A 16,278-nucleotide genomic window follows, 5' to 3' on the forward strand; every position below is an offset into this window, starting at 1 on the left:
AGATAGACCTGCCCCTAACCTAACCTTGTCATAAGTGACCATAAAAGGCCATAAAACCCATTTCCAAACTGAAAACACTAAAACATCATAATTATCAAAGTGTCTAAGGATGACAATGTATTGCTTACGTGCTTTTGTTGTTTTTCATACTGTAGAATTCGGTGCGGAGGAACCTCTCCAAACAAATAATGTAGGATCCTTCTGCATACTCGTCCCTTAGGAAGTTAATGCCAAGTATCCATTCCCCACATTCAGCAATCCCAAGAGCTGAAACCACATTACATTACAGATTTCATTCACCATTAACATTACTCCTGCTTTTCTATCACTGCTGATGACCTCCAGCATTATTATTACCCTCTCCAACATAATACTTAAACAACTTAGTACAAGTCCTAGCCACCTACAGAGCCATTGTTAAGGGTGGGCTGTGGGAGCTTTAGCCCAGAATCTTTTTTGTCTGACCCAAAATCTTTTCAGGAATTAATTTTGAGCATTCTAGTCTGCTAGGTTTCTTCTTTTAATTGCCCTCAGATGGCAAGAAATACTGTTAGAGAATATCTAAGTAAAAACATTTCCCTTGAGGATTCCCTAAATGAGGATGCCCCTAAACTCATCTAGAACTTGTGTATTTGCCATTTGTGGTTCTACACAACTCTGACCTCAGTCCTGAATGTCCAGCAATGGTCCTGACCACCTAAAGACTTCAATAACTTAATTTGTTTCCCCAGACAATTAAAGCTGAGTTTCAAGGGAAACTTCTAAACCCTGTGCGGTATGTTTCTAGCAGATTTATATTGTTTTCTCAGTTCATAAAAGAAAAATAATTCTAACTACATGATTAGTTTTACCTGCTATGGAGAGCGATCGCAATTTAAACTCCTTCCCATAATACACAACGAAGCACCTTGACTTCTCCACTTTACGTGCTTCTTCTGGCCACCTCTCAAAGTCCTTAGATGCCTGATTTGGTCGCACTTCCTTAATGTCCCCCAGGGAAGCTGTTAGTAAGAAAAAGTATTAAGCTGTGGAGACCTTTAACCTGTTTTCCAACATTATATTATAGCAGGATGGCAATCTTAAGCTAGGAAATTTCTAAACCCTATCCAAAGGTTCTTGACCATGTTCACCAGTGACAGTAAATACAGTTGTACATTTTCTTTTGATGACTTTGATGACTCCTAGATGATCTATTTCAGCTTTTCATTTTTTTTTTTACTTGGCCATATAGGAAGTGAGAAATAAAAATATTCAGCAATGTGAAAAATGATTAACCTACTTTACCAGACTCACTGCTTTATTGGAGTGTTGGTAAGTCATAAATTCATAAACCCTATCAGACGAGAGGTAGTTTAAAAACAAGAGGCTACAAATGTTACTTCCTCGTTATTAAGGAAGAGAACATACCTTTTGGTCTGGTTAAAAATATTATATATATATATATATATATATATATATATATATATATATATATATATATATATATATATATATATATATATATATATATATATATATATATATATATATATATATATATATATATATATTGTATATTATATGCTACACGGTCTACAACTAATAAGTACACCTCTGTTGTTGTTATTATTACTTTTTAAATATAATGTGCAGAATTATTTGGCCTGTTTCAGAAAAAGAGGTCATTTATTTATTGCAACTCATGATATTACCTTTAACAACTTTTCCACATACTTCCATATAATAAACCGTTTTTCCCACCATATAAGACGTACTGGAGTATAAGGCGCACCTATAATTTGGAAAGATATATTTAAAAAAAATAATAATTCTCTGTGTACAAACAGGAGCAGAAAGTATATATCAGGGCCCGGAAATACAGTAGCGCAGGACGGGACATGGCGGCCGGTGTTGCGAGAAATAAGTCACTCTGCTGTCCACCATACCTGCGCACTGGGGGAATACACGGCAGAAAAAGCAATAGTTTGCCAGGTTTTGGTCTAAAGTGTCCACTTGTGATCTTTGTGAGCACTGAGTGAAATGAAGAAACTGTAAGCAAGTTCAACATCTCTCTCTGCGAGTTATTTTGCAGCTGCAGCGGCGCACGGCAACGGGTGTATAGCAGGCATTGAAAAGTCAATCATTTAATTTGTGACAAAAACAGTTATCAGATTATTTTATAACACACCGAAAACTACAACAACAAAAAAATTCCTTTGCAAGTGTGAGATTGGCGCACTTGTAAAATTTGACCCATACCCGTAACAATATGGCCACCCCGCAGGGCCCCACTGCCAACCTGGCAGCCTCAGTGCCTTGCAGTCCATTGCAAAGTGTGTTATGCTGCTATACAGATGTGCACACAACATGAACACTAAAAAAAATAATATATATATATATATATATATATATATATATATATATATATATATATATATATATATATATATATATATATATATATATATATATATATATATATATATATGTATATATATATATATATATATATATATATATATATATATATATATATATATATATATATATATATATATATATATATATATATATATATATATATATTACCCTCTCGAGTTTCGCGCTTGCTTCATTCCGAAGGTATGTCGCTAAACTCGAGGATCGCGAAACTCGAGGTATTGAAATCCATGTAAAAGCGCTTATTGGTTCTGACCCGTGTAAAATAATGACTTATTTTGACTTTACTCCCTTGTTATCACAATTTTTTCAACTTTACTCCCTTGTTATCTCAAAATACGTACATTGTTAATAGGCAGAAAATGGGAAGTAAGAACCGTTCGTTTTTAAGCCGCAGTTGAAGACGGCTGCCTTACAATTGGCTGGCAGTTCTGAATACACGCTTGTGATCCACGTGGTGTCGTCTACTAAGTAAGGGCGGTCGCTTGCGGTCACCCGTGGCCCGTGGGACAGTTGGACAAACCTATATTTTTCTGGTAGTTGGTTAAGATTCGTTTTAGGTCCGTGCCAGTATCTCATTACCTACCTTATGAAACATCAGTATCTCTTAATATATCTTTTCTACAAACCTTCAACAGTCATGGAAACGCTTTGAAAATCCAATTCCAGGACTTTTTTTTTACTCTTGAAAATATGGGATAATGTTTACGAAAGCGCGTCGCCTCCTCTGGTGCTGGCCGCGGCGGCTGTTGCGAGAAATACCTCCTCGCTGAAATAAGTCACATATACATGAGGGGGAGGTCTAGCCCCCCCTGGTTAGAAGGGGGGTCGAGGGGGGCGCAGCCCCCCCGTTAGTAGGTCGTAAAGTTCGGTTGGAGTAGTTTAAATATGCTCCCCGACCCTAAGCCCTCTGCGAGCTATTTTGCGGCTGCAGCGTCGCCGCGGCCAGCAGAGGAGGCGACGAGCTTTCGTAAACATTATCCCCTATTTTCAAGAGTAAAAAAAAAAATGTCCTGGAATTGGATTTTCAAAGCGTTTCCATGACTGTTGAAGGTTTGTAGAAAAGATATATGAAGAGATACTGATGTTTCATAAAGTAGATTATGAGATACTGGAACGGACCTAATACGAATCTTTACCTGGTAGTTTTCTGTGTGTTATGAAATAATATGCTGACTCTTTCTGTTAAAAATCATGAAATCACTAATATCATGATTGACTTTTCAATGCCTATTGAACGTAAACCGCTACCGCCGTTGCAAAATAGCTCACAGAGAGGTTCAACTTGTTTACTGTTTCCATATTTCCATCAACGCTCAAAAAGATCACAAACGGACTGACTAGAACAAAACCAGGCAAATTAATACTTTTAATGCTGTGTATTCTCACAGCGCGCATGCGTGGTGGACAGCAGAATGACTAATTTCATCGGGGAGATATTTCTCGGCCAGTGTAGTGGACATTCTTCTTCTTCTTTTGACCTGTAACGCCTTGTATCGCTTCTTAGGTCCTCCTTCTCCACACTTTTATACTTCACAACATGCACTTAGGGCCACTTTCACAGTCATTTTGTTAGTTTTGATCGTTACCAGTGGCGGCGATCGCAGGTATAGTATTTCCACGTGAAACTGGCCAATCGGGTATATGGCGGCTGCGGGGTTAGCCTAGCCCCGCACTTACTAAACACTATCAACATCTCTCGCTTCGTCTGCAGCTGCCACTACCCCATCAGCCAGTTTCATGTGAAATGCTAAGCGGCGATCGCCGCCATTGGTAACGATCAAAACAAACAACATGACTGTGAAAGCGGCCCTAAGTTACTTAACAGTGCGCACTTATACACTTCACCCTGAACTTAGGTGTGTTTCTGTCCTTTTCTTTCCCTGATTTTGCTTTTCTATGCCCTTTTGCAATTTTTCACTATTACTTTTCACCGTCGCTGCCATGCATTACAGGTCAAAAGAAGAAGAAAAGGAAAACAACCCCAGATCTACAATTTTCATAGACTTGATAAAAAGACTTTTGGACTGTGGTTCCACAGCACGGGGTGTTCTCTTATCTTGTTAATCAAATAGTAAACAAAGCAGCTCTGCCAGTCCATTTTACAAATCTCTTGGTGCTCCTCACTCCTCAGCCACTGCCGTCGTCTGTTTGTTTACATGTAGCCGTTCAGTACCCACGTATCCACGCTCGTACTCACAACCGTTTTCCGTTCATAAGGACAACCAACAACTTGTTCCCAGTTGGGCATACGGGCAACCGCAGTTGCCCATAGCCCCAATGGTTGGACACCGCCTTTTAAGGCAGCACGCATGACGCCGACGGTAGGTAGACGTGACCCGTACATGTCAAAGCAGCGTGATGCTCGTGGCGGTAATGCGCGGAAGTCGTGATGGTAAGAATTTAGGACTAAGCGCTAAACTCGAGGATATATATAGATATATATATATATATATATATATATATATATATATATATATATATATATATATATATATATATATATATATATATATATATATATATATATATATATACACACACACATAAGTTTATTAGATTCATCGGTATTTTCTTACTTTTTAAAATTTTGGCGCTTATAATGGACTTTCGGCCTTAACGGACTAAGTTCCCCCCCCTAATTAGCCCGTTATATCAAGAGTTTACTGTATTTTCATTTGTAATCATTATCTAATAATTTATAAGAATAAATATTTCATTATGGGGACATCTGAAAATTATTGTGTCAAACGGAGGTGTCTTGGGTGTTGGTCTCATACCAGTGGTAATAACCCCTAGGCCTATCAAAACCTAACCATCAAGGTATAAGACACAGACTGATTCTTCAAGTCATCTTTTTAAAAAAAAAGTGCGTCTTATATGGCAGGAAATATGGTAATGGCATACGTAATGGAAAGAAGACATTGTGGATAACATATGATAAAAAAGCAGACAAATAGGACCATAGCAAATACACACAAAAAAAGAGTAAAAATAAAGTTTACACATTATCATCAAAGTACATAAGTCTTCCTAACCCCTTGTAGGTCACAATAGTAAAGTAGGTACTAGAACAGCAACAGCAAGGTAAATGTTAGGTTTAGAAAGGCCAAAACATTCCTGACTCTTCCATATTCACTTACTTATTATTACATCACTGGCATTCTGGTTGCAACTCCATATGAGGTGGTGAGTCTCACGTCGAATTTTGAGTATACCACTCTCAGGCTTGTGTTTGGGGAGGAAACGATCAACAGCCGTTCCTTTCTCCAAACGCTGCACTATCAGCTCCTCCGACCGCTCCTGTTCCAACATTGTGCTAGCTCCGGCTGGCTCCTACACAGGACTGTTCTTCAGTTATACCATCTGAAATGAATGGAATTCCATTAATTTTATTATTCAGCAGAAACACATATAATAAAGCCTTGCATTTTGGGGCCAGACAAAGCTCACCAAATATGAATTTGCCAAATGAGAATAATTAAAACAATACTTGAAAATTAGGGTAACAATTGATTGGGATCACCAAATGCAAATTCAACAAATCTGAAAATGCCAAATGTGACACTTTACATTAAAAGTGCTAAAACTTTTTTTTAAGATAATTCTTAAAGTAAAAAAAAAAAGGAAAGAAAGAAATATAGAATGAAAATGAAATTAAAATAAACAAAAAAAAGTAAGAAGAGAGTTGATGAAGACTACATATGCAGCAAAAACATGGGCCTGAATGAAAGTCTAGAGTGCAGGAAGTGGTGGTGTGAGTAGAATGGATGAAATGAGTAATGAAAGTGTGTATGAGCATTTTGGAATGTGGCACGGGGGTGAAGGGAAGAAGTGTGGAGTGGTGGAAGAAGTGAAGCGACAGACTTTAAAGTGGTTTGGTCACATGGAGCAAATGGAAGAGAGTAAGATGACCAGGAGGGTGTATGTGAGTGAGATAGAGGGAGGGAATGTTAGAGGACGACCTCCAGTGAAATGGAGAGATAGGGTGCAGGAGAACATTAGAGAGAGGGTGAAAGATCCTTGAGAAACTTTGAGCAGGCAAGGAGGGAGTGTCTGGATAGAGAAAGATGGAAACTCTTCTGCCGTGGCCATCCCCTGGTGGGAGCTCCTAAAAGCAAGGCGTCGATGAGATGATGATGATGATGATTCTGACAATATTCATCCCAGTCACAAGAGACTGAATTGGAACCTGCTTACTCACATTTAAGATTGCACAATTCATCAAAGATGTAAGAAATTTGAAATCTCAAAGGAAATTTAAATGTTCTAAAGTTAATCCATCATTTAAAATAGGATTCCTATAACTACCAAAATTTACAATATTAGAGTTATAAGAGTCCCGCTATGATAACACAGCCAAATGTACAGTACGCATGTAAAAGTCAGCCCTCCATGGCTCAAGGATGTCCTTGGCTCTTGGAAAAATAGAATAAGCAGGCAACCGCAATACCCACTGATATATGTGTCAAAACAATGCTCATTCTAAGAGAACAGCTTCATTCCTTTAGCAATCAATCAATTAACCCTTTACTGCTAACTCTCTACTGCAGCAGGAAGCAGCAGGCAGCAGTGTAATTACTTCTTCATTTACCTTAAAACAATATTAAACTGTTGATGAAAAAAGCCCTAGATTCATAAGTTTAAAGGAGCTGAGAAAAATCCAAGAAAAAAAAATGGAGCTATAGTGATGATTTACCGTATTTTGACTTATATGCTAACCTCCCTTCAAATAAAGGACAAATAGCTTCTAATAAGTCAGAAAACAAATGCACCCTATGTGATTGTCTTAAGTTTCTCTTGCCATGGTAATACACCTTTCAGTGTTTTCGTTTAGCAGATTTGTGCCATTCATGTTGACCACATACAGTAAAACCTCGGTTTACGAATGCCTAAACTTATGAGCATTTTGATTTATAAGCAAAAAAAAATCACTAAAAATGCCTTGGTTTACAAGCGGTGACTTGGTGTATGAGCATCCTGTTTGTACAAGTCAAAGACGCAAGTGTGGGCTCCCTTTGTTCGCCGCAAGACGAAAGTGCTCAGAGCAGGAAACAATGGGTATAGGGTCTCAAACTGGTGTCACACTGGGCCTTTTTCCTCTCACCACATTAGTGGTAGGCGCAACCGACACTCCAACTTTTCTGGGTGTGTGTCACACACAGCCAAGGTCGGTTGCCTGTATGCACAACATAAATGAACCAGTCACCCTGTAGAGTAAGGGCTGTTGTGGCTGTTACTCAAATTATGGACTTGTTGTTACAGTTAAATAGAAGGAAGAAGTGGTTGTGGATACGATGATGGCTTCAGAAACGGGAGGACAGGAGTGTCTACCCAAACCAACAACTCACTCCCAGTTAGGAGTATGCAGTTGCTCCTAGCTTCAACAGTTGTAGGAAAACGCCTAGTGTGACACCGCCTTTAGTCCACATTGTACACTCACAGAGGTAGCACCTGTGTGCTCGCGTCCGCTTACGTTTGTTCCCTAGTGTGCGAGCTTTGTATTTTCAGTACTATATTATTTATATATTATACTACATTAGCCTAATTACATTATTTATATTAAAATTATCATACTATATTATTTATATTACTTAACATTGCTATGTATTGGTAAAATTACTTTTATTCTGTATAAAATAACATGAAAAATTATTTTTATGTTAATATTTTTGGGAGAAATGGGACTCATTAATGGGATTCATATTAATATAAATAAGGAAATTCACTTTGGCTTACAAGTTTTTTGGTTTAGAAGAAAAATTCAGGAATGAATTAAACTCGTAAACCAAGGTATGACTGTACAATGGAGGGGAAAATGAAGAAACTACATTTTTAATGACTTTACCTTTGCTTGAGGAATAAATCTACAGAAAAATAGTAGTATTAGTAGTAATAGAAGTAGCAATAGTGGCAGTAGTCACAGTAGCAATATAAGTAGTAGTAGTAGTAGGAGGAGGAGAACCAAAACCTATTACGAAAAACTCAAAATAATCAACACCTACACAATTTATGTATGAGAAAAAAATAAGATGCACAGCACATAAAATGTCACTTACCAGTACTAGAAGCATACTGACAACAACACTGATAAAAGGTGCCACACACAGAAAGGCAAAGGAAGTAATGATGGAGGAAGGAAGTAATAATGAAGGAAAAGAGAGAGAGAGGAGGGGCAAGCAAGGGAAAGAGGATAAGGTGACAATGAACTTCCTGCTGAGTTGCCAATGAACTTAATAAACACACATCACACTTCACAGCAACTGCCACTTCTTCGTTTTGGGAGCACCGACAGAACTCTCTCTCTCTCTCTCTCTCTCTCTCTCTCTCTCTCTCTCTCTCTCTCTCTCTCTCTCTCTCATATTTATACAAAAAAATATATAAATATAAATAACTATACATTATAGCTTATCTGCTAGGCAACACATAAGGCCCATGAATCCAAAACTCATGTTCCTACTACTTCTGGTGAGCTAGTAGTCAAGCTCTCTTGGCCACTCCTTACTAAACCCTCCCATTCATTGGTTATCCTCACATGAATGACCTTGACAAGAAGAGAAAGAAGGGTACTATACTTTGAATAATTTAAACACACACACACACACACACACACACACACACACACACACACACACACACAATGTGCACATATGAACATCTCTCTCTCTCTCTCTCTCTCTCTCTCTCTCTCTCTCTCTCTCTCTCTCTCTCTCTCTCTCTCTTATATATATACAAAAATGATATAAATATAAATAACTATACGTACATCCTCCCACCACTTTTGCCCTTACAAATACTCATAAGACCAATATATGCTTCTCCCTCTTAGCATGTAATATCAAAGAATGGTTCAATGCTAGTGATACATAATTCCTTGAAAATATCGTTCTCTAAGGAGAAAATAGGCCTACCAGTTACATATTTACTTTAGAATATAGAACACTAGGAAACCTCAATTTACTGGGTTGCAAATCCAGAAGGAAGAGGTGTGACATACCCTACAAGTACATCTGATTAAGTAATTTTTACATTATTGACTTTTACCCTGAAGAATTAAAGTCAAAGGATGCTAAGGCATCTAACAAAGTGAGCTCTTTATTTGTTCATTTTCACATCATTACTGCCTGTCATGTGTTTGAAGATACCCTTAACCTCACCAAATTATAACTAAAACATTCATGACATTGGTGTCCTCAGTAAATTCACACAGGCTTTCTTAGTATTATCTTCTTTTTTTTTTTAAGTGGTCACCTATAGCGCTGGTAGGCTTTCTTCATGGGCCTGGTGGTTAGCCCAAGCCCGTCATGGCGCAGGCAGTTTTTAAAGTGGTGCCATTTATTCTTGAGTGTGACAAATCTAACAAATTCAGATCTTTCTTTGCTGATTTCTACCTTAAGTTGCTACTACTTGTCATGTGCTTGAAGATACCCTCAAGCTAACCTAAAAGTCAGCTTATTCGTGTACTCAGTAAATTCATATATGCTTCCTCACTAATAAGATCATTACAATACATAACTAAAGAGGAATAGAATATTATAGTTTCCATCACCAACAATTTTCAGTCCTCAAAGCTGGTGGTTCAGTCAATAACTATTGTCAACTCAATGGTAGTTACAATGCCACAAGAATCTGGCATGTCTAGAATCTGAACTGTTCCTTCTTTTGTACAGAGACTTGGTCAGGTCACACCTAGAGTAATGTATCCAAACGTGATCTCCATGCACACATCATAAATTACTCTAAAGGTTTTAAAGCTAACAACTGGCCTATGCACTATTAAGTCAATCCCCACCATGACCACCACACCCAGCATCACCACTAGGGGAGGCAGTGGGCAAGAGGTCAGCGTGTGAACATGGTGATCCCGAGGCCCTAGTTTCAAGTCCTACCGCAATACACTGACAATTTTCAACCATCATCATGTGCTAAAAGATTACTGACATGATGTCCAGATCATCAATCAACTCTTACTTCAGCAACTTTGGTCAAGGAGAGCACTAGGGGGCAGCCACTTAAAATAAAATTTGCCTGCACCCACTGGCCCTGTGTCAGGTTAAGAGTTCTCTCCCACCACAGGTTCAAATGGCCAAAGGGACAGAGATGAGCGATGATCAGGGGTGTGGAGTCGGAGTCGGTAAACATACCCCCAACTCCGACTCCTTAACGTAATCATTTATCGTGTAGCCTAATGTAGTTGTGAAGTTTTTCTTCTTTTACATGATCTAAATGTTGTCTACATAGAGTACACGTAATTTGGATGTAAATACATGTAAGAAAAAGGACCTCAAGAGAATCTACCAGTGCTACAGGCATCTAAAGAAAAAAAGAAAAAGATTTGCAATTAAGAGGGAGGGGCATGGGGGCCGAAGTCGGAGTCGCAACTTTAAAATTTCCCGGAGTCGGAGAATTTTAACTCCGACTCCACACTCCTGGCGATGACGCCACACACAGCTATAGCGTATGCTCCTAACTCTTACCCTACCACTGGGCTGGGGCCATCCACTAGAACCCTTAACAAAGCCTAACGGTGCTATAAGCAAAAGGCAGCATTTAGGGAAAAAAAAATGCAGCCAGCATCCACCAACCTCTGACAGACACCGCCCCAACCACCACACCTTTCAGTGGGGTGGGTCACAGTGGGAAGGTCTTCAGTGATAGAAGAGTGTTAGTCTTTCCCATGGCAGGAGAGCGGAGAGAGGTAGTCATCAAATTTAATCCATATTGTCCATCATGCCCATTTTAATCCAAAATAACCGATGGCCTGACTCTATGATGCTCACGTGGAGATGACCTACTCCACCCAAGTCAGAGCTATTTGCTGGACCTCAAAAAAAAAAAAAAAAAAAAAAAAAGACTATAGTCAGCTGATATGGTGAGGGGTGCCCTACAGTGTCAGACTGGCCATGGTGATGCCACTTAAATCTCCGACAACAACTTGGACATGCAAAAATTCGCCTGGAGACTAACAGTTTGTGACAAGTAGCATCAGAAACACATCAAAGATTAAAACAGTGACAAGTAAGCTAAGAAAGACAACAGACATGCAAAACCTCACCTGGAAACTACCGGTAACAAAGTGTGACAAGTAACCTCGGAAACACTACAAAGATTAAGGGCTGTATTACAAGTCCAATCCAAGAAGTTTCAGGTGCCTACAGAGTTACTCATCCCGAACTCTTTAGGGATCCGAAACTTCTCGGATTGGACTTGTAGTACGACCCCTAAACTGACCTTTGTAGGGACCCGAAACTTCTCGGATTGGACCTGTAATACGGCCCTAAGACAGAGTGGCAAGTAAAATAGAAGGAAAGACAACAGACATGCAAAAACTTGCCTGAAAACTAAGTGTGACAAGTAACCTCAGAAAGACAAGAGAGATGCAAAACCTGGCCTGCAGACTGAGTGTGACAACCTAACAAAGACAAGAGATAAAAACACTCAACTGGAGACTAACAGAGTGACAAGTAAGCTGAGAAAGACAACAGGGATGCAAATACTCACCTAGAAACTAACAGTGTGACAATCTAAAAAACACAACATAAATTAAAAGTGACAAGGAACCTCAAAAACACAACAAGGACAAAATCAGAGTGACAAGTAACCTCAGAAACACAACAGTGACAAGTAAACTCAGAAACACAACAGGGACAAAAACAGTGCAACAAGTAACCTCAGAAACACAACAGGGACAAAAACAGTGCAACAAGTAACCTCAGAAACACAACAGGGACAAAAACAGTGCAACAAGTAACCTCAGAAACACAACAAGGACAAAATCAGAGTGACAAGTAACCTCAGAAACACAACAGTGACAAGTAACCTCAGAAACACAACAGGGACAAAAACAGTGCAACAAGTAACCTCAGAAACACAACAGGGACAAAAACAGTGCAACAAGTAACCTCAGAAACACAACAGGGACAAAAACAGTGACAAGTAATCTCAGAAACACAGATTAAAACAGTGACACGTAACCTCAGAAACAGATTAAAACGGTGACAAGTAACCTCAGAAACTCAACAGGGACAAAAACAGAGTGGCGAGCAACCAATAAGAGACAAAAGATATGCAAAAAATCGCCTGAAAACTAACAGAGTGACAAGTAACCCCAAAGAAAGACACTCCTCTTCTTCATGGGAGGAGGAGGAGGAGGAGGAGGGGAGGGGAAGGAGGAGAGAGGATTTCCATTGCACACACGAATACAATGACACCTGGACAATGCAACACAGGTAACTTACACACACATACACCTCAGGAACACTATACAGGAAGCTCAGCGCCACAAAAGAAGGAAATATTTACACTAGACATGATGGCGAGATTGAGACGAGGAGGAACATACACACACACACACACACACACACATATATATACGTACATACTTACACACATACCCATACTCACCTGGGGATGGCTGTATGAGGTGTGTGTGTGTGAGTATTATGGATGGAAAGACTAGTGTTGCAATTATTATACATCCAGACAGACAGACAGACAAACAGACTTCCTCCCCTTTCAGTGGTCGTGGCTACACTGACTCTCTTCTTCTTCTTCTTCTTCATCTTTCTTTCTTTTTAACTTCGTATTGCTCGGTTCTTCTTTTCTTCCTCATCTTTCTTTTCCTTATTCTTATTATATTGTTATTATTATTAATTTTTCTTCTTTATCTTCTTTTTATCATTATTATTTGCCTATTTTTTTCTGCTTCTCTTCAAACCGCTTCTTTTTTCGCTTCATTTCTTTAATTGTAACGTACGCTTCTTAATTCTACTTCTTCATATTTTCTTTATATCGCTTATTCTTTTTCTCTCCTCTTTACAACGCTTCTTCTTCTTCCTCTTCTTCTCCTCTATATATTTGCTTCCTTTTTATCTCTTCTCTTTACAACGCTTCTTTTTTCCTCTTCTTAAATTCTTTCTTCTTCTCCTTCTGAGTGGCCGCATTTAAGTTTGGATAATGAATAATATACTTCCTAATAGTACCAGCATGGCCCCCGAGCGTATCCGGTATGCCAAGATAATACATGCCCATTATCGATATTATCCGTCACATTTATCTCACGGCCCCGCTGCACTTGACTCTCTTCTCTGGCTCATCTGGATCTGGATTAATGACTGTCCAAAATACTTATGCAAGAGTTAACCAGCATCTTCATTCTTTCATCCCTTATGTGCTGGTAAAATCTAGTCTATGTATCTCCCTTCGTTTGCATTTCCTCCTGCATGCCTACGACTTGAAAATAAGCTAGACTAAGAAAGATAGACCAAAAAAAAGCTTGACTATGAAAGATAGACCAAAAAAAAGCTTGACTAAAAAGATAGACCAAAAAAAAGCTAGACAAAGAAAGATAGACCAAAAAAAGCTCGACAAAGTAAGATAGACCAAAAAAAGCTTGACTAAGAAAGATAGACCAAAAAAAGCTAGACCAAAAAAACTAGACAAAGAAAGATAGACCAAAAAAAGCTAGACAAAGAAAGCTAGACCAAAAAAAGCTTGACTAAGAAAGATAGACCAAAAAAAGCTAGACCAAAAAACTAGACAAAGAAAGATAAACCAAAAAATGCTTGACTAAGAAAGATAGACCAAAAAAAGCTTGACTAAGAAAGATAGACCAAAAAAAGCTAGACTAAGAAAGATAGACCAAAAAAAAGCTTGACTATGAAAGCTAGACCAAAAAAAAGCTTGACTAAAAAGATAGACCAAAAAAAAGCTTGACTAAAAAGATAGACCAAAAAAAGCTAGACTAAGAAAGATAGACCAAAAAAAGCTTGACTAAGAAAGATAGACCAAAAAAAGCTTGACTAAGAAAGATAGACCAAAAAAAGCTAGACCAAAAAAACTAGACAAAGAAAGATAGACCAAAAAAAGCTTGACTAAGAAAGATAGACCAAAAAAAGCTTGACTAAGAAAGATAGACCAAAAAAAGCTTGACTGAGAAAGATAGACCAAAAAAAGCTTGACTAAGAAAGATAGACCAAAAAAAGCTTGACTAAGAAAGATAGACCAAAAAAAGCTTGACTAAGAAAGATAGACCAAAAAAAGCTTGACTAAGAAAGATAGACCAAAAAAAGCTTGACTAAGAAAGATAGACCAAAAAAAGCTAGACAAAGAAAGATAGACCAAAAAAAGCTTGACTAAGAAAGACAGACCAAATAAAGCTTGACTGAGAAAGATAGACCAAAAAAAAGCTAAACTAAGAAAGATAGATAAAAAAGCTAGACAAAAATAGACCAAAAAAAGATTGGATTGATCGGTAGATGTGTATTGAACGCGTTATATACCTACACACCAATCACGATGACCCTGCTGCGAGTTCCGGATGACTGCCCGCGGATGTAATGAATACGTTTGAAATAACTAATACGTTTGACTGTTTCCTTATCCTGCTTTTATCTATCTGCGTCTGTAGTCTCCCTTGAGAGTGATTGGCTCCACCCCGTTTCGCGCCTTTTTTTTATTTTTTTTATTTTTTGAGTGGCTCTTTATATGTATTATTTCGCGTGATTGAATAAAATATTACTTTTTTTTCTAAATTCAATTGTATCCCTACTTGGAAAATCTCCCTGTTTAGTTATTTTATTATTATTCTTATTATCACTACGTATAGTCTCGCCAGAAATGTACGATGTCAGCTGCAAACCGAATATTACTTAGGTATTCACTTCCCAATTAACTCTCTTCTTCCTTCAATCAAGTTCTTCGGAAATATCTTCAAGACAGGCCGCAGTTTAGGTAATATAATAGTGTCTTGTTCAGGCTCTACCGTACGTGTCCTGTTTCATTTTATTGGAACTTTTCCGGTATTGTTATAGTTTCTGTCTCTGTTTATGTCTTAAGATCTCCAAAATAGACTCGTAGGTACAATTGTAAATAGGCATGAAAGTAAGTGAATAAGCAGGTAGGGAAGTAGGCAGATAGGTAAGTAGGGAGGTGAATGAATAAGTAAGTATTTGTAAGCAGTAAGTAGGTAGGTAGGTAGGTAAGGAGGTAAATATATCAAGTATGTAGTACGAGCAACGAGTATAAGTATAGGAACGAACATTGGAAGGGGAGGAAGTTTTGTCTGTCTGTGTTTGTCCGTCTGTCTGGATGTATAATAACAGTAATAATCCTTCCACCCACGATACTCACACACACACACACACACACACACACACACACACACACACACACACACACACACACATACCTTCTATAACCATCCCCAGGTAAGTATGTACATGTGTGTTAAGTCCTGTTGTCGAGTCGCATTCATCACCGCTAATTTTCACTAAAGTCAAACCATTTCAAATAGTCCGTTTGGGCATTCTATTCCGCGGGTCCTTTCCTCCCCTCTGCTCTGCCACACAGTCCCAACACCTATTTTTCCCTCTTATACATTACCTATAGCTAACATATGATAAGAAGGGATAGGTGTTGGGACTGTATGGCAGAGAGGAGGGGAGAAAAGGACCCGCAGAATGGAACGCCAAAACGGATAGGATGAAGTCTCTCTCTCTCTCTCTCTCTCTCTCTCTCTCTCTCTCTCTCTCTCTCTCTCTCTCTCTCTCTCTCTCTCTCTCTCTCTCTCTCTCTCTCTCTCTCTCTCTCTCTCTCTCTCTCTCCATACATAATAATCACCATCCTGCCTACCGACCTTTATGCCTATATCTTCCTATTTACCTACCTACCTACTTGCTGCTTACAAATACTTACTTATTCAATTACCTTCCTTCCTATATATCTAACTACTTCCCTACCTGCTTAATCACTTACTGTCATACCTATTAGCATTTGTACCTACTATATCTTGCTTATCTCACGTAGGTTTTGGGAGCATGACAGGTTGTGTATTGTCACCTTTAAATAGAGGAATATCTA

At 38.5% G+C, this 16,278-nt stretch overlaps 1 protein-coding gene across 4 annotated transcripts in view; it reads right to left on the minus strand.

Annotated features, from left to right (window-relative positions):
- The window catches only part of LOC126998501 (1-phosphatidylinositol 4,5-bisphosphate phosphodiesterase gamma-1-like), a 66,170-nt gene that overhangs the window by 44,073 nt on the left and 5,819 nt on the right, over positions 1-16,278 (minus strand). For 2 of the 4 annotated variants that reach the window (XM_050860241.1, XM_050860244.1), the window contains exons 2-4: positions 5,562-5,784; positions 852-1,001; positions 129-267 (exon numbers count right to left, since the gene is read on the minus strand). In XM_050860241.1, the coding sequence (XP_050716198.1) occupies positions 129-267; positions 852-1,001; positions 5,562-5,733 (461 nt within the window). In that variant the 5' untranslated portion in view covers positions 5,734-5,784. Of the gene's footprint in view, positions 1-128; positions 268-851; positions 1,002-5,561; positions 5,785-8,477; positions 8,497-12,822; positions 12,963-16,278 lie in introns of those variants that run through there. The other 2 variants (XM_050860242.1, XM_050860243.1) reach the window with 2 other exon arrangements.

This window comes from Eriocheir sinensis, chromosome 14, assembly GCF_024679095.1.
Source record: "Eriocheir sinensis breed Jianghai 21 chromosome 14, ASM2467909v1, whole genome shotgun sequence".
In the NCBI taxonomy this organism is placed as follows: domain Eukaryota; kingdom Metazoa; phylum Arthropoda; class Malacostraca; order Decapoda; family Varunidae; genus Eriocheir; species Eriocheir sinensis.